Here is a 23,285-nt window from a genome sequence, read left to right as displayed (position 1 = left end):
GTATTTTATAAACTTACACTAATTTAGAATTTGATGGCTGCAACACACTCAACAAAAGTTGGGACAGAGTTAAAATAAGATTGAAAAGTGCACAGAATATTCAAGTAACACCGGTTTGGAAAACTCTACATTAAGCAGGCTAATTGGTAGCAGGTGAGGTATCATGACTGGGTATAAAAGTAGCGTCCATCAAAGGCTCAGTCTTTGCAAGCAAGGATGGGTCGTGGCTCACCCCTTTGTGCCAAAATTCATGAGAGAATTGTTAGTTCAAAAGGAACATTTCCCAACACAAGATGCAGAGAATTTAGGTCTTTCAACATCTACAGTACATAATATTGTGAAAAGATTCAGAGACATCTCAGTGCGTAAAGGACAAGGTCGGAAACCACTGTTGAATGCACGTGATCTTCGAGCCCTCAGGCAGCACTGCCTAAGAAACCGTCATGCTACTGTGACAATTATAGCCACCTGGGCTCGGGAGTTCTTCAGAAAACCATTGTCACTTAACACAGTCCATCGCTGCATCCAGAAATGCAACTTGAAACTGTATTACGCAAGGAGGAAGCCATACATCAACTCTATGCAGAAACGCCGGCAGGTTCTGTGGGCCCGAGCTCATCTCAGATGGACCGAAAGACTGTGGAACCGTGTGCTGTGGTCAGATGAGTCCACATTTCAGCTAGTTTTTGGAAAAAACGGGCATCGAGTTCTCCGTGCCAAAGATGTAAACAACCATCCTGATTGTTATCAGCGAAAGGTGCAAAGGTACCAGCATCTGTGATGGTATGGGGGTGCATCAGTGCCCACGGCATGGGTAAGTTGCATGTATGTGAAGGTACCATTGACTCTGAGGTGTATATTAGGATTTTAGAGAGACGTATGTTGCCATCAAGGCGACATCACTTCCCGGGATGTCCATGCTTATTTCAGCAGGACAATGCCAGACCACGTTCTGCACGGGCTACAACAGCGTGGCTTTGTAGACACAGAGTGCGTATGTTTGACTGGTCTGCTGCCAGTCCAGATCTATCTCCTATTGAAAATGTATGGTGCATCATGAAGAGGAGAATCAGACAACGGAGACCACGGACTGTTGAGCAGCTGAAGTCTTATATCAAGCAAGAATGGACAAAATTTCCAATTGCAAATCTACTACAATTAGTATCCTCAGTTCCAAAACGATTAAAAAGTGTTATTAAAAGGAAAGGTGATGTAACAGAATGGTAAACATGCCTCTGTCCCAACTTTTGTTGAGTGTGTTGCAGCCATCAAATTCTAAATTAGTGTATATTTACAAAATACAATTAAGTTGGTCAGTAAACCTACTGAAAATCTTTTCTTTGTACTTTTGTCAGTTAAATAAAGGTTCACGTGAATTAACATATCACAGATTTTTGTTTTTATTGCATTTTGGAAAATATCCCAACTTTTCTGGAAATGGGGTTTGTATTTTGTAAATGGTGCACACTGCAGTTATTGTGTTTTGGTGTTAGAGGGGAATGAAAGCTGAGAGAGCGTAACACGGACAGTCTCAGTTTCTGTGTGGTTGTTGTAGGTTGGGGTTAGTGTGGTCATAACGGACAAGGACAGTGTGAAGGTTTTTTTTTGATATTCCTACAGGTCCAAGTTTGAAGACCTTGTGCAAACTGGCAGTCATTCAATACAGCTTGGATCAGTCCGTGCTCCCTCATGACATCAGGCAAGTTCACTCTGTCCAGGGTGATCCAAGGTCTAGGTGGGGGTTCTACTGTAGGAAGGAGAGTGTGGTGGGCTGGCGGAAGAGGAGAAAGAATGTTCCTCACTACAGGGTTGCAGTGTCTAGTGGAGCAGGGATGGGTCTTGGAACAGTGCTTTGACTCAGGCAAGATTTCAGGGACTGGGTTTCAGAGAGTTAAAGGAGCAGGGTAAGAGGATCATGGGATACTTGTCAGAAACAAACCCACCCATTCAACCCATTGGGGTATGAAACCAACACCTCAGTCCTGGCCTCCTGCCCTCCTTCCTGCCCCTGCACATGCTTCCTGAGTACCCTCTCCTCCTTCCCATCCCCTTCTCTCTGCACCCCTACACTCCTCAGGTCAGGCAGCATCTGTAGATCTGAAACATGAACTCCTTTAGCCACAGGTTCTGCCTGACCTGCAGAGTGTTTCCAGCAATTTTGTTTTTTCATTTTTACACTTTGTAATTTTGTGATTTACTTCTAAGATACTGAAGTCAATTACTGAGGAAAAGAAATGTTGGAGCAATCTGAGCGATTCAAATGCTTCCAGCATGAATCATAAAATGACTCAATGATAGGGTGGGTGCTGAGGGGTTTGTTGGGACTCACTACTGACTCGTGTGTGTGTGTGCATCTTTGCCATGAACAGGTCAGAGCTAACGGCAATGACAACAAACAGCAACATCAGCCGGCCGATCTTCTCGTCCCATGGATAAACCACTACTCTTCACCCAGCGACTCCCCACACACTGCCTTGTCTTGTGGTAGGGGCAAGGGCCGAGGACGCAACCTCACGATGCCAAATGATGGGGAGCTGGCAGTTCCCAGGACTGGGCTTTGCAGTGCAATGTTTCCAGGTGGCGAGATGTCTCATCGACACACAGGCATACATCACCACCCATTCCCCCACTCCCACCTACTCCCCTGCCACCCCACGGGGTCCAGCACGAAGCCGTGCCAGATATTTTACCGAAAGGTGCTTGATGCAGGATATACCTCACTTCAGCCTGAGCCTTTCTGCTGCCCTGCTGAGACACCCACCACCCCACCAGCCAAGGGGCTCCTTGTCTGTGGGAGATTTCCCAGCTGTGTGGTTGGAGTGGACGGGTGACCAGCTGTTTTATTAAATTGTTTTTGGGATGGGTGCAAATGACAATGTTGTGACTGTTTAGTGTGTGAGGAGGAGCGATTTGGGGAAGGGGTCAGAGGTGTTTGATGGCCCAGAGCAACATCAGGTTAGTGTGGACGGGCAGAGCCTTTACCTCTGCATGTCACCCATTACTCAAAGCAGTTCTGGCTGCCCATTCACCATCAATCCCGTCTCCTGCCATCCTAATGCTGTAATCTATCTACAGTCCCAGCACATCGAGCATTGGCAGCTTCCAAACACAGTCCCCTCCGTCCCAGACCACGCTTCCCCATCCACCGAACCTAAGATGACAGTGTAGGCTGGTTTTTCCCTCTCCCAAACCCAGGCTCATTGCGTAGTAAGGAGGGTGTGGGACCCAGGGCTAATTCTGCGTCGCCAGCTCCGTCCCAATTAGGGTTATTGGCTGTGACAGAGCAGGGAACAGGAGCTGATTTCCCAGATGGACGGTCGATGAACTCTGGACAGTGGACCCGTACCCACGGCCAAAGTGAGCCCTCTAATATCTGGTCATCAGCCCGGGTTGCGAGCGTTTGTTTTTTTTTCATCTTTTTGTAAAATCCTATATTTCAGTGGACGTATAAATATTAAAGTCAGCGTTTTCTGAGTCCGTGTGTTGGAACCATTTTTTCCCTGTGGTTTGAAGTGGCGCCGGTTCCGGGATGGGGTGGGGTGGGGTGGGGTAGCACACGAAGGGTGAAGATCGGTCACTGCCCGTGTACCGCGGTTAGTGGACTGAATCCAGCCACTGAGAGCGGGCGGAGTCGGGCGACGACCGGTGTGCTGAAAGGCCCCCGCCTCCCCCTCCCCAGACCTCCTCCTCCTCCTCTTACCCCCACCCCCCCCCCCCCCACGTCCGTCTCTGCTATTTTTAGAATCAAACTTTCTATAAAAAGCTCCAGATGTTCTCGCTGACGTCACGGGGCTATCTGCTGCGAGCGAGTCCAGCTGTCGGGGGTGGGGGTGGGGGTGGGAAGTCAATAAATGTCCGAGGGTCCAGGTCCCGGCAGCGCCGGAGCAGACAGTCACAGGTAAGCGGGCAATGGGCAGACACGGTCCACGGTATACTGTACATACACGCACATCCATACACAGATCAATCCGGGGCGCGCACACTTACACTGGTATATGGTGTGTGTACATCATATACACACACACACGCCTCTCAGTATGTTTACACACTGACTTTGGTCTGTTACAATGACACAGGTCTATAACAACCAAATCACGTCAACAGTATATATTGAAGCGGATCTAAAAGATGCATCGAGGTGACATAGATACAGACCCGTCTAAATTTCTCTCACACACAACAGGCATACCACTGCATGTCAACGTTACAAAGTCTGCACTAACCTTTGACACAGACTTGTATTACAAATACTGTCGATATCTACTAACATGGCTGGATAGGCAATTCAGAGTTTGAGCCAAAGTCGTTTTTCCTGGAATTGCAATTATAATTTTGGGGACAGAGTAGAGATTGTTTAGGGTGAGGGTGTGGATAGGGGTTAATGGAGTCAGGGGGCAACGTGTGACAAGGGAGAGAGGGCAGAAGCCAAGGGATAGTTTGCTGGGAGTGCTCAGATCTCTGGGGAAGATAGAGCTGGCTGCCGCTTCCCAGCTCCAGTGCAGGCTGACTGGAGTTTGCACGTTCTCCCTCCCCATCCTTGCCGAGTCAGTGGGTTAATTCAGGGCTGTAAATCGCCATGCCTGCCTGGAGTTGATGGCAACTTAGATAGACTAAAACAGGATTAGTGTAACGGGGACTTTGATGGTTGGCATGGAGTCTGAGTTGAAGGGCTTGTGTCCATGTACTGTGAGGAGATGAGATGAGGCAGGTGGCTATGAATAGGCTGAAGTGTGCTAGATGAGGAGAAACTTGTGTACAGTTTTGGTAACCTCAGCTTTTTTTAAAGGAAAGGTGTAGTTTAAACAGGAGAGAATGCAGAAAGGATTTAGGAGGGTGCTGCTAGACTAGAGGATGAGTTATAAGGAGAAATTAGCCAGATGAGGCCATTATTCATTTAGTAGAATGAGGGGCAGCTGCAGAAATATGTAAAATTATGGGAGGCATAGATAGGGTGATCGGTAACAGTCTTTTTCACAGGATAGGGGAGTCCAAAATTAGGGGGCATGGAGGCCCGAGGGACAACTTTTTACATGCACAGGGTGGGGAGCACATGAAATGAGCTGCCTGAGGAAGTGATTAAGGCAGGTGGAATACTATCATTTAAGATGCACTTGGATAGATACTTGGAGTGGGGCAAACACAAGAAATTGGGACCAGCTGGTTAGAGGGGAAGGCTATCATGGCTTGCAGAGGGATCTGGACCAGCTAGAAAAATGGGCTAAAAAAATGGCAGATAGAATTTAATGCACTTTGTTAGGACCAACAAGAGTAGGTCTTACGCAGTGAATTATTAGGGCACTGAGGAGTGCTGAAGAACAAAGGGATTTGGGAATACATGTCCATAATTCACAGTCCATGTCAGAGTTCGATAGAATTGACAAGAAAGCTCTTGGCATATTGGCCTTCGTAAATCAAAGTATTGAGAAGAAGAGATGGAGTATTACGTTGTAGTTGTAAAAGGTCATTGGTGAGGCCCAATTTAGAGTATTGTTTGCAGTTTTGATCACCTACCTACAGGAAAGATGTAAACAAGGCTGAAAGAGTACAGAGAAAATTTTACAGGGATGTTGCTGAGTCTGGAGAACTTGAGATTTAAGGAAAGATTGAATAGGTTAGGACTTTATTCACTCAAACATAGAAGATTGAGGGGAGATTTGATAGAGGTATACAGAATTATGAGGGATATAGATAGGGTAAATGCAAGCAGACTTTTTACACAGATTGGGTAGGAATACCACCAGAGGTCATGAGTTAAGAGTGAAGGGTGAAACATCTTCACGCAGAGTTGTGAGAGTGTTGGGCTGCCAGTGCAAGTAGTGCATGCAAGATGGATTTCAATGTTAAGAGAAGGTTAGATAGGTACGTGAATAGTAGGGATATGGAGGGCTACTGTCTTGGTTCAGGTCAATGGGAGTAGGCAGTTTAAATGGACTAGATGAGCCAAAGGGCCCGTTTCTGTGCTGTATTTTTCTATGACTCTATAAGTGATGACTTCAGGGTGGACAGGCAGGCCAGGACCCTTATGTTTGCACTACAACCCCAGGGAGAGAGGTTAAATCATGACCCTAGTGCACTATTTGCCAAAGTGTCCAGTAGGGCTATGTGGGTGGGTGGACCTAAAAAAGAAATGAGACAGGGTAAGTGACTGAAATGTCAGTAAGGAGCACTTTGGAATCATGACCATTGTTGTATTCATTTTTAAATAATTATAGAGGAAGACAAGATAGGTCCTCAAGTCGAAGTCCTATATCAGTGCAAGGTTAATTTAAATAATATTTGAAAGGAACTTTAAAAAGTTAATTGAGAATGTCTGTTTGTAATTCAAATAACATCTGGCAAGTGGGAAGCTTTTAAAAGAGAGGGAGCATTCAGGACCAGTACATTCTTGTTGGAGTGAAAGGCGAGGCTGGCAGGAGTAAGAAAGTCTGGTTGATGAGGTACATTGAGGCTCTGGTCAGAAAAAGGAGGCATAAGTCAGATATATATAGCTGAGGATCAAGTGATTGCCCTAAGGAACACATGCGATGTAGAAGTACACTTATGAGGCAAATTGAGAAGGAGGTGTTCAAAACTGAACATGAGATAGTTTTGGCAGATAAGCCAAAGGCAAGAGACACAGGAGATGGGTGAAGCCCTAAACCAAATATTTCTTGTCCGTATTCACCTTGGAGAAAAAAATAGAAACAACAGAACTCATGGAAGTTAATAGTGATGTCTTGGAGAGAATCCACATTATAGAGTTCTGGTGGGGGGGAGGGAAGGAGGTGTGCAAGTGTGGAGTTGGCTGCCAGCGGAAATGGTAGATGCATGGGCAATTATAACAGTTAAGAGAGGTATGGAGGGTAATGGTCTGGATGCAGGTAGAGGGAACTAGGCAGAAGACCAAGCTGGCATGGACCAGGTTGATCAAACGGCCTGTTTCTGTGCTGAAGATCTTAAAACACATAAAATTAGATAAACCCATATGTCCTAATCAAGCATATCCTAGGACATTGTGGGAAGAAATTGCAGGACCCTTTGTAGTAATATTTGGATCATTGGATACCATGGATGAGGTTCTGAAAGTCTTAGATGGTGGTTTTATTTAAAATAGGCTGAAAGGAAAAGTCAGGGAACTACAGACAAGTGACCTTGACATGAGGGTGGGCAAGTTATTGGTGAGGATTTAGAGAGATGGGATCTCCTTCCATTTGGAAATGCAAGGGAACGTCAGCATGGCATAGTGCGTGGAACATTGTGTCTTACAAATTTGGTTGGGACATTTGATAAAGTGACCAAGAGGATTGATGAGGGAATGGTAGTAGATATTGTCTACATAGCCTTTAGCAAGGCTTTTGTTAAGGGCCTACATGGAAAACTAGTCTGGGAGGTGAGATCACTTGGGATCCCAGATAAGCTGGTCAGCTGGATACACTGGGAACATGGGGAAAGGAATGTCAAATAGAATTTAACACTTATTAATGCAAAGTGTTTCACTTTGGTTGGACATATCAGAGCAGGGCTTGTACAATAAATGGCAGGGCCCTGTAAAATGTAAAGATCAGAAAGATCTTGGGGTGCAGGTACATGGTTATTTAAAAATGTTGATACAGGTAAACAGGATGGTGAAGAAGGCATCAGTCAGAATGTTTAGTACAGGGTTGAAAGATCTTACATCTGTACAAGATATTGGTAAGGTCATATTTAGAGTACTACGTAGAGTCTGGTCACCCTGTTCCAGGAAGGATGTCTTTAAAATGGAGAGAGTGCATAAAAAAAGATTTCCGATGATGTTACAGGACTTAAGGGCTTGGGTTAGATGGACGGGGTGGATAGAACTAGACTACATTCCCTGGTGCCTAGGAGGCAGAAGGATGAAATTATAGAGGTTCATTAAAAACATGAAAAGCTTAGATAAGGTGGATTGACAATCCTTCTCCCAGGGAAAGGTGGTCTAAAACGAAAGGGCATGGGTGAGAGGGGAAAGATTTAAAGGGGACCTGAGGAATAACTTTCACACAGAGGATGGTGTGTACATGTAATAAGCTGCCAAAGGATGTGCTTAAGGCAACATTTTGGACAGGTACATGGCTAGGAAAGGGCAATTGGGCCAGATGTAGGCAAATCAGGCTAGATTAGATAGGAATTTTGGTCAGCATGGCCTTGTTGGCCAAAGGACTTGTTTCCATTCTGTATGACTGTCCGTGACTCTAGAACCTCAGGGAGTGTTGTCAGGTCTTGACTGCTGACCCTGGGCAGATGGTCAGCCTAGAACTTCCAGCTGACAGCCGACCATCACTCTGTTTCAGGACCTGAGGATGACAGTTGTTCCAGGAGCTGGAACCCCTGGGAGGGGGCAGGTCCTGGAGTTAGGAGGTAAGAGACAGATGGCAGCTGCACACAAGCATCAGGATGGACAAGCCCGGCGGTACAGGTTAGTTGTGCACCACCTCTCTCTGCTCCCTTACCTCTCTCCAGATCCCAATCTCCCACATATCCTTCCCTTCCTACATTCCCCTCCCCATTCCTCTTCCTTCTCCCTGTTCTTCATTTCCCCTCCAACTTCCTGCCCTTCCTCATACCCCCTCTTCCCCTCCCCTCACTTTCCTCCTCCTCCTCCAGCCAGTTGGGGCCTCATGTCCTTGCTCCTTCTGCAGGTCCACCAAAGGGGCATCAAAGGCTCGCCGGGACCTGATGAGGGTGGAGCTGCGGACCCTGCAGAACCTATTGCCCCTGTCCCAGGATGAGAAGGAACGGCTCTCCTACCTCAACACCATGGCCATGGTCAATGTCTGTGTCCGCCGTGCACAACACCGCCTAGGTAAGGGGGCTGGGGGATGGAGGTTTCTGTCCCAGTCTCAGTGACTCTCGGTGCATCTGGTCTGATCTGGTGTCTCCTCATGTCTTCTGATCCATATCTTGGGCTCTCTGGAGCATTTGATCTGTCCCAGTACACTTCTGCATCTCTTAGTCTTTCCTGGACTCTCCAGTCTGTTTTGCTGTGTCTCTCGATCAGGGTCAGAGAATTTGATGCATCTTGGTGAGTCTCCCCATCTCTCTGTGTGTTTCGGTCTGTCCAGGTGTGTCTTGCTGTGTCTCAACACTGTCTCTTGCTGCTTCTCAAGTCAATCTGTCTCAGAGTGTCCTGCATTTCCCTCCCGGTCTCTCCTGGTGTGGGATCCCCCTCATCATTCGTTCCAACTGACCTCCATGCCTTTTACTCCTCCAGGTGTGGACAGCCCCACTCTCCAGCCTCTCCCCCTGAACGTGGACTTCCTGCCAGCTCTGAATGGGTTCCTAATCACTCTGACATCCTGTGGAAAACTGGTTCACCTCTCCCAGAATGTCACTAACTACCTGGGGCTCTCTGTGGTGAGTAACAGTGCAGGTCAGGGCCAGAGGGACAACTGGGACCTCCTGCCAAGGGCTCACACTCTGCCCACTCCAGTTCATGCGTAACGGGCTCTCGAGGGACTGAAGGACCTCCTCCAGTTGCTTGTTGTGTTGAGTTGCGGAGCAGTTGCTGCATGCTGAGTGGTCAACTTCTCACCCAGCCTCTGTCTGCACCCCCCCCCCCCCAGGTGGAGCTGATAACTCAGGGAGACAGCATTGATCACCTTGTTCACGCCGCTGACCGATGGCTTGTCCACCAGGCATTGCAACAAGCAGCACCATCCTCAGGTAAGACCCAGCAGGGTTCCGAACAGCACTGGCCATCCTGGGATCTCCACACCCTTCTCACTCCTGCTCTATCCTGCAGGCTGCTCCTTCATCTGCCGGATGCCCTGCTCCCGATCGCTGGGCCTGCCTGAAGCCCACCGCTGGGTCCACTTCTCAGGACGCTACCTCCAGTCCCAGAACACCACCTCAACCGGCCCCAATGGGAAGCTCTTCGTCAGTGTCTGCAGCCCTGTGGATTGGCAGCCCAGGGACCATCCCCAGGATGGCTGCCAGCGCACCTTCTACAGTCGCCACTACCCTGACATGTCCTTCATCAGCATCTGTGAAAGGTAAAGGGGTATGGAAGAGACAGATGAAAGACACCTTCTTACAGACAGAACAAAATCAAGCAGAGCAAGGCTACAGTCTCACTAATGTGCCCACACACTGGGCAGGACAGAGCTAGTCTCACTGGTACACCCACACTGGGTAAGAGAGAGCTAGTCACTCGTGCTGGGCAGGATAGGGCTACAGTCTAATATACCCACACTGTGTAGGACAAGGCTATAGTCCCACTGGTACTCCCACACTGGGCAGGACAGGGCTACAGTCCCACTGGTTCTCCCACACTGGGCAGGGCTACAGTCCCACTGGTACTCCCACACTGGGCAGGACAGGGCTACAGTCCCACTGGTTCTCCCACACTGGGCAGGGCTACAGTCCCACTGGTACTCCCACACTGGGCAGGACAGGGCTACAGTCCCACTGGTTCTCCCACACTGGGCAGGGCAGGGCTACAGTCCCACTGGTACTCCCACACTGGGCAGGGCACGGCTACAGTCCCACTGGTACTCCCACACTGGGCAGGGCAGGGCTACAGTCCCACTGGTACTCCCACACTGGGCAGGGCAGGGCACGGCTACAGTCCCACTGGTACTCCCACACTGGGCAGGACAGGACTACAGTCCCACTGGTACTCCCACACTGGGCAGGGCAGGGCTACAGTCCCACTGGTACTCCCACACTGGGCAGGGCAGGGCACGGCTACAGTCCCACTGGTACTCCCACACTGGGCAGGGCAGGGCTACAGTCCCACTGGTACTCCCACACTGGGCAGGGCAGGGCACGGCTATAGTCCCACTGGTACTCCCACACTGGGCAGGACAGGGCTACAGTTCCACTGCTACTTCCAAACTGGGCAGGGCAGGGCCACAGTCCCACTGGTACTCCCAAACTGGGCAGGACAGGGCTACAGTCCCACTGGTACTCCGACACTGGGCAGGGCAGGGCTACAGTCCCACTGGTACTCCCACACTGGGCAGGGCAGGGCTACAGTCCCACTGGTACTCCGACACTGGGCAGGGCAGGGCTACAGTCCCACTGGTACTCCCACACTGGGCAGGGCAGGGCTACAGTCCCACATGTACTCCCACACTGAGCAGGGCAGGGCACGGCTATAGTCCCACTGGTACTCCCACACTGGGCAGGACAGGGCTACAGTTCCACTGGTACTCCCACACTGGGCAGGGCAGGGCCACAGTCCCACTGGTACTCCCAAACTGGGCAGGGCAGGGCCACAGTCCCACTGGTACTCCAACACTGGGCAGGGCAGGGCCACAGTCCCACTGGTACTCCCACACTGGGCAGGGCAGGGCCACAGTCTCACTGGTACTCCCACACTGGGCAGGGCAGGGCTACAGTCCCACTGGTACTCCCACACTGGGCAGGGCTACAGTCCCACTGGTACTCCCACACTGGGCAGGGCAGGGCCACAGTCCCACTGGTACCCCCAGACTGGGCAGGGCAGGGCTACAATCCAACTGGTACTCCCACACTGGCCAGGACAGGGCTACAGTCCCACTGGTACTCCCACACTGGGCAGGGCAGGGCTACAGTCCTACTGGTACTCCTACACTGGGCAGGGCAGGGCTACAGTCCCACTGGTACTCCCACACTGGGCAGGGCAGGGCCGCAGTCCCACTGGTACTCCCACACTGGGCAGGGCAGGGCCACAGTCCCACTGGTACTCCCAAACTGGGCAGGGCAGGGCCACAGTCTCACTGGAACTCCCAAACTGGGCAGGGCTGGGCTACAGTCCCACTGGTACTCCCAAACTGGGCAGGGCAGGGCCACAGTCCCACTGGTACTCCCACACTGGGCAGGGCTACAGTCCCACTGGTACTCCCAGACTGGGCAGGACAGGGCTACAGTCCCACTGGTACTCCCAGACTGGGCAGGACAGGGCTACAGTCCCACTGGTACTCCCACACTGGGCAGGACAGGGCTACAGTCCCACTGGTACTCCCACACTGGGCAGGACAGGGCTACAGTCCCACTGGTACTCCCACACTGGGCAGGACAGGGCTACAGTCCCACTGGTACTCCCAGACTGGGCAGGGCAGGGTTACAGTCCTACTGGTACTCCCACACTGGGCAGGGCAGGGCTACAGTCCCACTGGTACTCCCACACTGGGCAGGGCAGGGCTACAGTCCCACTGGTACTCCCACACTGGGCAGGGCTACAGTCCCACTGGTACTCCCACACTGGGCAGGACAGGGCTACAGTCCCACTGGTACTCCCAGACTGGGCAGGACAGGGCCACAGTCCCACTGGTACTCCCAGACTCGGCAGGACAGGGCTACAGTCCCACTGGTACTCCCACACTGGACAGGACAGGGCTACAGTCCCACTGGTACTCCCAGACTGGGCAGGGCAGGGTTACAGTCCCACTGGTACTCCCACACTGGGCAGGGCAGGGCACGGCTATAGTCCCACTGGTACTCCCACACTGGGTAGGACAGGGCTACAGTTCCACTGGTACTTCCAAACTGGGCAGGGCAGGGCCACAGTCCCACTGGTACTCCCAAACTGGGCAGGACAGGGCTACAGTCCCACTGGTACTCCGACACTGGGCAGGGCAGGGCTACAGTCCCACTGGTACTCCCACACTGGGCAGGGCAGGGCTACAGTCCCACTGGTACTCCGACACTGGGCAGGGCAGGGCTACAGTCCCACTGGTACTCCCACACTGGGCAGGGCAGGGCTACAGTCCCACATGTACTCCCACACTGAGCAGGGCAGGGCACGGCTATAGTCCCACTGGTACTCCCACACTGGGCAGGACAGGGCTACAGTTCCACTGGTACTCCCACACTGGGCAGGGCAGGGCCACAGTCCCACTGGTACTCCCAAACTGGGCAGGGCAGGGCCACAGTCCCACTGGTACTCCAACACTGGGCAGGGCAGGGCCACAGTCCCACTGGTACTCCCACACTGGGCAGGGCAGGGCCACAGTCTCACTGGTACTCCCACACTGGGCAGGGCAGGGCTACAGTCCCACTGGTACTCCCACACTGGGCAGGGCTACAGTCCCACTGGTACTCCCACACTGGGCAGGGCAGGGCCACAGTCCCACTGGTACCCCCAGACTGGGCAGGGCAGGGCCACAGTCCCACTGGTACTCCCACACAGCCAGGACAGGGCTACAGTCCCACTGGTACTCCCACACTGGGCAGGGCAGGGCTACAGTCCTACTGGTACTCCTACACTGGGCAGGGCAGGGCTACAGTCTCACTGGTACTCCCACACTGGGCAGGGCAGGGCTACAGTCTCACTGGTACTCCCACACTGGGCAGGGCAGGGCTACAGTCCCACTGGTACTCCCACACTGGGCAGGGCACGGCTACAGTCCCACTGGTACTCCCACACTGGGCAGGGCAGGGCCACAGTCCCACTGGTACTCCAACACTGGGCAGGGCAGGGCCGCAGTCCCACTGGTACTCCCACACTGGGCAGGGCAGGGCCACAGTCCCACTGGTACTCCCAAACTGGGCAGGGCAGGGCCACAGTCTCACTGGAACTCCCACACTGGGCAGGGCTACAGTCCCACTGGTACTCCCAGACTGGGCAGGACAGGGCTACAGTCCCACTGGTACTCCCAGACTGGGCAGGACAGGGCTACAGTCCCACTGGTACTCCCACACTGGGCAGGACAGGGCTACAGTCCCACTGGTACTCCCACACTGGGCAGGACAGGGCTACAGTCCCACTGGTACTCCCAGACTGGGCAGGACAGGGCTACAGTCCCACTGGTACTCCCACACTGGGCAGGACAGGGCTACAGTCCCACTGGTACTCCCAGACTGGGCAGGGCAGGGTTACAGTCCCACTGGTACTCCCACACTGGGCAGGGCAGGGCTACAGTCCCACTGGTACTCCCACACTGGGCAGGGCAGGGCTACAGTCCCACTGGTACTCCCACACTGGGCAGGGCTACAGTCCCACTGGTACTCCCACACTGGGCAGGGCTACAGTCCCACTGGTACTCCCAGACTGGGCAGGACAGGGCTACAGTCCCACTGGTACTCCCAGACTCGGCAGGACAGGGCTACAGTCCCACTGGTACTCCCACACTGGGCAGGACAGGGCTACAGTCCCACTGGTACTCCCAGACTGGGCAGGGCAGGGTTACAGTCCCACTGGTAATCCCACACTGGGCAGGGCAGGGCTACAGTCCCACTGGTACTCCCACACTGGGCAGGGCAGGGCTACAGTCCCACTGGTACTCCCACACTGGGCAGGGCTACAGTCCCACTGGTACTCCCACACTGGGCAGGGCTACAGTCCCACTGGTACTCCCACACTGGGCAGGGCAGGGCCACAGTCTCACTGGTACTCCCACACTGGGCAGGGCAGGGCTACAGTCCCACTGGTACTCCCACACTGGGCAGGGCTACAGTCCCACTGGTACTCCCACACTGGGCAGGGCAGGGCCACAGTCCCACTGGTACCCCCAGACTGGGCAGGGCAGGGCTACAATCCAACTGGTACTCCCACACTGGCCAGGACAGGGCTACAGTCCCACTGGTACTCCCACACTGGGCAGGGCAGGGCTACAATCCCACTGGTACTCCTACACTGGGCAGGGCAGGGCTACAGTCTCACTGGTACTCCCACACTGGGCAGGGCAGGGCTACAGTCTCACTGGTACTCCCACACTGGGCAGGGCAGGGCTACAGTCCCACTGGTACTCCCACACTGGGCAGGGCAGGGCTACAGTCCCACTGGTACTCCCACACTGGGCAGGGCAGGGCCACAGTCCCACTGGTACTCCAACACTGGGCAGGGCAGGGCTGCAGTCCCACTGGTACTCCCACACTGGGCAGGGCAGGGCCACAGTCCCACTGGTACTTCCAAACTGGGCAGGGCAGGGCCACAGTCTCACTGGTACTCCCAAACTGGGCAGGGCTGGGCTACAGTCCCACTGGTACTCCCAAACTGGGCAGGGCAGGGCCACAGTCCCACTGGTACTCCCACACTGGGCAGGGCTACAGTCCCACTGGTACTCCCAGACTGGGCAGGACAGGGCTACAGTCCCACTGGTACTCCCAGACTCGGCAGGACAGGGCTACAGTCCCACTGGTACTCCCACACTGGGCAGGACAGGGCTACAGTCCCACTGGTACTCCCACACTGGGCAGGACAGGGCTACAGTCCCACTGGTACTCCCAGACTGGGCAGGACAGGGCTACAGTCCCACTGGTACTCCCACACTGGGCAGGACAGGGCTACAGTCCCACTGGTACTCCCAAACTGGGCAGGGCAGGGTTACAGTCCCACTGGTACTCCCACACTGGGCAGGGCAGGGCTACAGTCCCACTGGTACTCCCACACTGGGCAGGGCAGGGCCACAGTCCCACTGGTACTCCAACACTGGGCAGGGCAGGGCTGCAGTCCCACTGGTACTCCCACACTGGGCAGGGCAGGGCCACAGTCCCACTGATACTTCCAAACTGGGCAGGGCAGGGCCACAGTCTCACTGGTACTCCCAAACTGGGCAGGGCTGGGCTACAGTCCCACTGGTACTCCCAAACTGGGCAGGGCAGGGCCACAGTCCCACTGGTACTCCCACACTGGGCAGGGCTACAGTCCCACTGGTACTCCCAGACTAGGCAGGACAGGGCTACAGTCCCACTGGTACTCCCAGACTGGGCAGGACAGGGCTACAGTCCCACTGGTACTCCCACACTGGGCAGGACAGGGCTACAGTCCCACTGGTACTCCCACACTGGGCAGGACAGGGCTACAGTCCCACTGGTACTCCCAGACTGGGCAGGACAGGGCTACAGTCCCACTGGTACTCCCACACTGGGCAGGACAGGGCTACAGTCCCACTGGTACTCCCAAACTGGGCAGGGCAGGGTTACAGTCCCACTGGTACTCCCACACTGGGCAGGGCAGGGCTACAGTCCCACTGGTACTCCCACACTGGGCAGGGCAGGGCTACATTCCCACTGGTACTCCCACACTGGGCAGGGCTACAGTCCCACTGGTACTCCCACACTGGGCAGGGCTACAGTCCCACTGGTACTCCCAGACTGGGCAGGACAGGGCTACAGTCCCACTGGTACTCCCAGACTCGGCAGGACAGGGCTACAGTCCCACTGGTACTCCCACACTGGGCAGGACAGGGCTACAGTCCCACTGGTACTCCCAGACTGTGCAGGGCAGGGTTACAGTCCCACTGGTACTCCCACACTGGGCAGGGCAGGGCTACAGTCCCACTGGTACTCCCACACTGGGCAGGGCAGGGCTACAGTCCCACTGGTACTCCCACACTGGGCAGGGCTACAGTCCCACTGGTACTCCCACACTGGGCAGGGCTACAGTCCCACTGGTACTCCCAGACTGGGCAAGACAGGGCTACAGTCCCACTGGAACTCCCAGACTCGGCAGGAAAGGGCTACAGTCCCACTGGTACTCCCAGACTCGGCAGGACAGGGCTACAGTCCCACTGGTACTCCCAGACTCGGCAGGACAGGGCTACAGTCCCACTGGTACTCCCACACTGGGCAGGACAGGGCTACAGTCCCACTGGTACTCCCAGACTCGGCAAGACAGGGCTACAGTCCCACTGGTACTCCCAGACTCGGCAAGACAGGGCTACAGTCCCACTGGTACTCCCACACTGGGCAGGACAGGGCTACAGTCCCACTGGTACTCCCAGACTGGGCAGGGCAGGGTTACAGTCCCACTGGTACTCCCACACTGGGCAGGACAGGGCTACAGTCCCACTGGTACTCCCAGACTGGGCAGGGCAGGGCTACAGTCCCACTGGTACTCCCACACTGGGCAGGGCAGGGCTACAGTCCCACTGGTACTCCCACACTGGGCAGGGCAGGGCTACAGTCCCACTGGTACTCCCACACTGGGCAGGGCAGGGCTACAGTCCCACTGGTACTCCCACACTGGGCAGGGCAGGGCTACAGTCCCACTGGTACTCCCACACTGGGCAGGGCAGGGCTACAGTCCCACTGGTACTCCCACACTGGGCAGGGCTACAGTCCCACTGGTACTCCCAGACTGCGCAGGACAGGGCTACAGTCCCACTGGTACTCCCAGACTGGGCAGGACAGGGCTACAGTCCCACTGGTACTCCCAGACTCGGCAGGACAGGGCTACAGTCCCACAGGTACTCCCACACTGGGCAGGGCAGGGCTACAGTCCCACTGGTACTCCCACACTAGGCAGGGCTACAGTCCCACTGGTACTCCCACACTGGGCAGGGCTACAGTCCCACTGGTACTCCCACACTGGGCAGGGCTACAGTCCCACTGCTACTCCCACACTGGGCAGGGCTACAGTCCCACTGGTACTCCCACACTGGGCAGGGCTACAGTCCCACTGGTACTCCCACACTAGGCAGGGCTACAGTCCCACTGGTACTCCCACACTGGGCAGGGCTACAGTCCCACTGGTACTCCCACACTGGGCAGGGCTACAGTCCCACTGGTACTCCCACACTGGGCAGGGCTACAGTCCCACTGGTACTCCCAGACTGGGCAGGGCTACAGTCCCACAGGTACTCCCACACTGGGCAGGGCAGGGCTACAGTCCCACTGGTACTCCCACACTAGGCAGGGCTACAGTCCCACTGGTACTCCCACACTGGGCAGGGCTACAGTCCCACTGGTACTCCCACACTGGGCAGGGCTACAGTCCCACTGGTACTCCCACACTGGGCAGGGCTACAGTCCCACTGGTACTCCCACACTGGGCAGGGCTACAGTCCCACTGGTACTCCCACACTGGGCAGGGCTACAGTCCCACTGGTACTCCCAGACTGGGCAGGACAGGGCTACAGTCCCACTGGTACCCCCAGACTGGGCAGGTCTACAGTCCCACTGGTACTCCCACACTGGGCAGGGCTACAGTCCCACTGGTACTCCCAGACTGGGCAGGACAGGGCTACAGTCCCACTGGTACTCCCACACTGGGCAGGACAGGGCTACAGTCCCACTGGTACTCCCAGACTGGGCAGGGCAGGGTTACAGTCCCACTGGTACTCCCAGACTGGGCAGGGCAGGGTTACAGTCCCACTGGTACTCCCACACTGGGCAGGGCAGGGCTACAGTCCCACTGGTACTCCCACACTGGGCAGGGCAGGGCTACAGTCCCACTGGTACTCCCACACTGGGCAGGGCTACAGTCCCACTGGTACTCTCAGACTGGGCAGGACAGGGCTACAGTCCCACTGGTACTCCCAGACTGGGCAGGACAGGGCTACAGTCCCACTGGTACTCCCACACTAGGCAGGGCTACAGTCCCACTGGTACTCCCACACTGGGCAGGGCTACAGTCCCACTGGTACTCCCACACTGGGCAGGGCTACAGTCCCACTGGTACTCCCACAATGGGCAGGGCTACAGTCCCACTGGTACTCCCACACTGGGCAGGGCTACAGTCCCACTGGTACTCCCACACTGGGCAGGGCTACAGTCCCACTGGTACTCCCACACTGGGCAGGGCTACAGTCCCACTGGTACTCCCACACTGGGCAGGGCTACAGTCCCACTGGTACTCCCACACTGGGCAGGGCTACAGTCCCACTGGTACTCCCACACTGGGCAGGGCTACAGTCCCACTGGTACTCCCACACTGGGCAGGGCTACAGTCCCACTGGTACTCCCACACTGGGCAGGGCTACAGGCCCACTGGTACTCCCAGACTGGGCAGGACAGGGCTACAGTCCCACTGGTACTCCCAGACTGGGCAGGGCTACAGTCCCACAGGTACCCCCACACTGGGCAGGGCAGGGCTACAGTCCCACTGGTACTCCCACACTAGGCAGGGCTACAGTCCCACTGGTACTCCCACACTGGGCAGGGCTACAGTCCCACTGGTACTCCCACACTGGGCAGGGCTACAGTCCCACTGGTACTCCCACACTGGGCAGGGCTACAGTCCCACTGGTACTCCCACACTGGGCAGGGCTACAGTCCCACTGGTACTCCCACACTGGGCAGGGCTACAGTCCCCCTGGTACTCCCAGACTGGGCAGGACAGGGCTACAGTCCCACTGGTACCCCCAGACTGGGCAGGGCTACAGTCCCACTGGTACTCCCACACTGGGCAGGGCTACAGTCCCACTGGTACTCCCAGACTGGGCAGGACAGGGCTACAGTCCCACTGGTACTCCCACACTGGGCAGGGCAGGGCTACAGTCCCACTGGTACTCCCACACTGGGCAGGGCTACAGTCCCACTGGTACTCCCAGACTGGGCAGGACAGGGCTACAGTCCCACTGGTACTCCCAGACTGGGCAGGACAGGGCTACAGTCCCACTGGTACTCCCAGACTCGGCAGGACAGGGCTACAGTCCCACTGGTACTCCCACACTGGGCAGGGCAGGGCTACAGTCGCACTGGTACTCCCACACTGGGCAGGGCTACAGTCCCACTGGTACTCCCAGACTGGGCAGGACAGGGCTACAGTCCCACTGGTACTCCCAGACTGGGCAGGACAGGGCTACAGTCCCACTGGTACTCCCACACTGGGCAGGGCAGGGCTACAGTCCCACTGGTACTCCCACACTGGGCAGGGCTACAGTCCCACTGGTACTCCCAGACTGGGCAGGACAGGGCTACAGTCCCACTGGTACTCCCAGACTGGGCAGGACAGGGCTACAGTCCCACTGGTACTCCCAGACTCGGCAGGACAGGGCTACAGTCCCACTGGTACTCCCACACTGGGCAGGGCTACAGTCCCACTGGTACTCCCAGACTGGGCAGGACAGGGCTACAGTCCCACTGGTACTCCCAGACTCGGCAGGACAGGGCTACAGTCCCACAGGTACTCCCACACTGGGCAGGGCAGGGCTACAGTCCCACTGGTACTCCCACACTAGGCAGGGCTACAGTCCCACTGGTACTCCCACACTGGGCAGGGCTACAGTCCCACTGGTACTCCCACACTGGGCAGGGCTACAGTCCCACTGGTACTCCCACACTGGGCAGGGCTACAGTCCCACTGGTACTCCCACACTGGGCAGGGCTACAGTCCCACTGGTACTCCCAGACTGGGCAGGGCTACAGTCCCACTGGTACTCCCACACTGGGCAGGACAGGGCTACAGTCCCACTGGTACTCCCAGACTGGGCAGGACAGGGCTACAGTCCCACTGGTACTCCCAGACTCGGCAGGACAGGGCTACAGTCCCACTGGTACTCCCACACTGGGCAGGACAGGGCTACAGTCCCACTGGTACTCCCAAACTGGGCAGGGCTACAGTCCCACTGGTACTCCCACACTGGGCAGGACAGGGCTACAGTCCCACTGGTACTCCCAGACTGGGCAGGGCAGGGCCACAGTCCCACTGGTACTCCCACACTGGGCAGGACAGGGCTACAGTCCCACTGGTACTCCCAGACTGGGCAGGACAGGGCTACAGTCCCACTGGTACTCCCAGACTGGGCAGGACAGGGCTACAGTCCCACTGGTACTCCCAGACTCGGCAGGACAGGGCTACAGTCCCACAGGTACTCCCACACTGGGCAGGGCAGGGCTACAGTCCCACTGGTACTCCCACACTGGGCAGGGCTACAGTCCCACTGGTACTCCCACACTGGGCAGGGCTACAGTCCCACTGGTACTCCCACACTGGGCAGGGCTACAGTCCCACTGGTACTCCCACACTGGGCAGGGCTACAGTCCCACTGGTACTCCCACAATGGGCAGGGCTACAGTCCCACTGGTACTCCCACACTGGGCAGGGCTACAGTCCCACTGGTACTCCCACACTAGGCAGGGCTACAGTCCCACTGGTACTCCCACACTGGGCAGGGCTACAGTCCCACTGGTACTCCCACACTGGGCAGGCCTACAGTCCCACTGGTACTCCCACACTGGGCAGGGCTACAGTCCCACTGGTACTCCCACACTGGGCAGGGCTACAGTCCCACTGGTACTCCCACACTGGGCTGGGCTACAGTCCCACTGGTACTCCCACACTGGGCAGGGCTACAGGCCCACTGGTACTCCCAGACTGGGCAGGACAGGGCTACAGTCCCACTGGTACTCCCAGACTGGGCAGGGCTACAGTCCCACAGGTACTCCCACACTGGGCAGGGCAGGGCTACAGTCCCACTGGTACTCCCACACTAGGCAGGGCTACAGTACCACTGGTACTCCCACACTGGGCAGGGCTACAGTCCCACTGGTACTCCCACACTGGGCAGGGCTACAGTCCCACTGGTACTCCCACACTGGGCAGGGCTACAGTCCCACTGGTACTCCCACACTGGGCAGGGCTACAGTCCCACTGGTACTCCCACACTGGGCAGGGCTACAGTCCCACTGGTACTCCCAGACTGGGCAGGACAGGGCTACAGTCTCACTGGTACTCCCACACTGGGCAGGGCAGGGCCACAGTCCCACTGGTACTCCCAAACTGGGCAGGGCTGGGCTACAGTCCCACTGGTACTCCCACACTGGGCAGGGCACGGCCACAGTCCCACTGGTACTCCCACACTGGGCAGGGCAGGGCTACAGTCCCACTGGTACTCCCACACTGGGCAGGACAGGGCTACAGTCCCACTGGTACTCCCACACTGGGCAGGGCAGGGCCACAGTCCCACTGGTACTCCCACACTGGGCAGGGAAGGGCTACAGTCCCACTGGTACTCCCACACTGGGCAGGACAGGGCTACAGTCCCACTGGTACTCCCACACTGGGCAGGGCAGGGCTACAGTCCCACTGGTACTCCCACACTGGGCAGGGCTACAGTCCCACTGGTACTCTCAGACTGGGCAGGACAGGGCTACAGTCCCACTGGTACTCCCAGACTGGGCAGGACAGGGCTACAGTCCCACTGGTACTCCCACACTAGGCAGGGCTACAGTCCCACTGGTACTCCCACACTGGGCAGGGCTACAGTCCCACTGGTACTCCCACACTGGGCAGGGCTACAGTCCCACTGGTACTCCCACACTGGGCAGGGCTACAGTCCCACTGGTACTCCCACACTGGGCAGGGCTACAGTCCCACTGGTACTCCCACACTAGGCAGGGCTACAGTCCCACTGGTACTCCCACACTGGGCAGGGCTACAGTCCCACTGGTACTCCCACACTGGGCAGGGCTACAGTCCCACTGGTACTCCCACACTGGGCAGGGCTACAGTCCCACTGGTACTCCCACACTGGGCAGGGCTACAGTCCCACTGGTACTCCCACACTGGGCAGGGCTACAGTCCCACAGGTACTCCCACACTAGGCAGGGCTACAGTCCCACTGGTACTCCCACACTGGGCAGGGCTACAGTCCCACTGGTACTCCCACACTGGGCAGGGCTGGGCTACAGTCCCACTGGTACTCCCACACTGGGCAGGGCTGGGCTACAGTCCCACTGGTACTCCCACACTGGGCAGGGCAGGGCCACAGTCCCACTGGTACTCCCACACTGGGCACGACAGGGCCACAGTCCCACTGGTACTCCCAGACTCGGCAGGACAGGGCTACAGTCCCACTGGTACTCCCAGACTGGGCAGGGCTACAGTCCCACTGGTACTCCCAAACTGGGCAGGGCTGGGCTACAGTCCCACTGGTACTCCCACACTGGGCAGGGCAGGGCCACAGTCCCACTGGTACTCCCACACTGGGCACGACAGGGCCACAGTCCCACTGGTACTCCCAGACTCGGCAGGACAGGGCTACAGTCCCACTGGTACTCCCACACTGGGCAGGGCAGGGCTACAGTCGCACTGGTACTCCCACACTGGGCAGGGCTACAGTCCCACTGGTACTCCCAGACTGGGCAGGACAGGGCTACAGTCCCACTGGTACTCCCAGACTCGGCAGGACAGGGCTACAGTCCCACAGGTACTCCCACACTGGGCAGGGCTACAGTCCCACTGGTACTCCCACACTGGGCAGGGCTACAGTCCCACTGGTACTCCCACACTGGGCAGGGCTGGGCTACAGTCCCACTGGTACTCCCACACTGGGCAGGGCAGGGCCACGGTCCCACTGGTACTCCCACACTGGGCAGGGCAGGGCTACAGTCCCACTGGTACTCCCACACTGGGCAGGACAGGGCTACAGTCCCACTGGTACTCCCACACTGGGCAGGGCAGGGCTACAGTCCCACTGGTACTCCCACACTGGGCAGGGCTACAGTCCCACTGGTACTCCCAGACTGGGCAGGACAGGGCTACAGTCCCACTGGTACTCCCAGACTGGGCAGGACAGGGCTACAGTCCCACTGGTACTCCCAGACTCGGCAGGACAGGGCTACAGTCCCACTGGTACTCCCACACTGGGCAGGACTACAGTCCCACTGGTACTCCCAGACTGGGCAGGACAGGGCTA

General features: G+C 56.4%; 2 protein-coding genes across 3 annotated transcripts in view; both read left to right on the top strand.

The window, feature by feature from the left end:
• Nucleotides 1-3,475, top strand: part of klhdc3 (kelch domain containing 3) — a 179,236-nt gene extending 175,761 nt beyond the window's left edge. For both annotated transcript variants that reach the window (XM_059982551.1, XM_059982552.1), the window contains exons 10-11: nt 1,621-1,699; nt 2,370-3,475. In XM_059982551.1, coding sequence (XP_059838534.1) covers nt 1,621-1,699; nt 2,370-2,436 — 146 coding nt within the window. In that variant the 3' untranslated portion in view covers nt 2,437-3,475. The remainder of the gene's footprint in view (nt 1-1,620; nt 1,700-2,369) is intronic.
• A 377-nt stretch (nt 3,476-3,852) lies between these two features.
• The window catches only part of npas4l (neuronal PAS domain protein 4 like), a 105,402-nt gene continuing 85,969 nt past the window's right edge, over nt 3,853-23,285 (top strand). The window contains exons 1-6 of the mRNA XM_059982549.1: nt 3,853-3,898; nt 8,289-8,413; nt 8,637-8,800; nt 9,209-9,351; nt 9,561-9,660; nt 9,740-9,989. Of these exons, the coding sequence (XP_059838532.1) occupies nt 8,298-8,413; nt 8,637-8,800; nt 9,209-9,351; nt 9,561-9,660; nt 9,740-9,989 (773 nt within the window). The 5' untranslated portion in view covers nt 3,853-3,898; nt 8,289-8,297. The remainder of the gene's footprint in view (nt 3,899-8,288; nt 8,414-8,636; nt 8,801-9,208; nt 9,352-9,560; nt 9,661-9,739; nt 9,990-23,285) is intronic.

This window comes from Hypanus sabinus, chromosome 10 (assembly GCF_030144855.1).
Source record: "Hypanus sabinus isolate sHypSab1 chromosome 10, sHypSab1.hap1, whole genome shotgun sequence".
In the NCBI taxonomy this organism is placed as follows: domain Eukaryota; kingdom Metazoa; phylum Chordata; class Chondrichthyes; order Myliobatiformes; family Dasyatidae; genus Hypanus; species Hypanus sabinus.
Note: the sequence above shows the minus strand (reverse complement) of the source record. Positions and strands in the feature narration are given on the sequence as shown.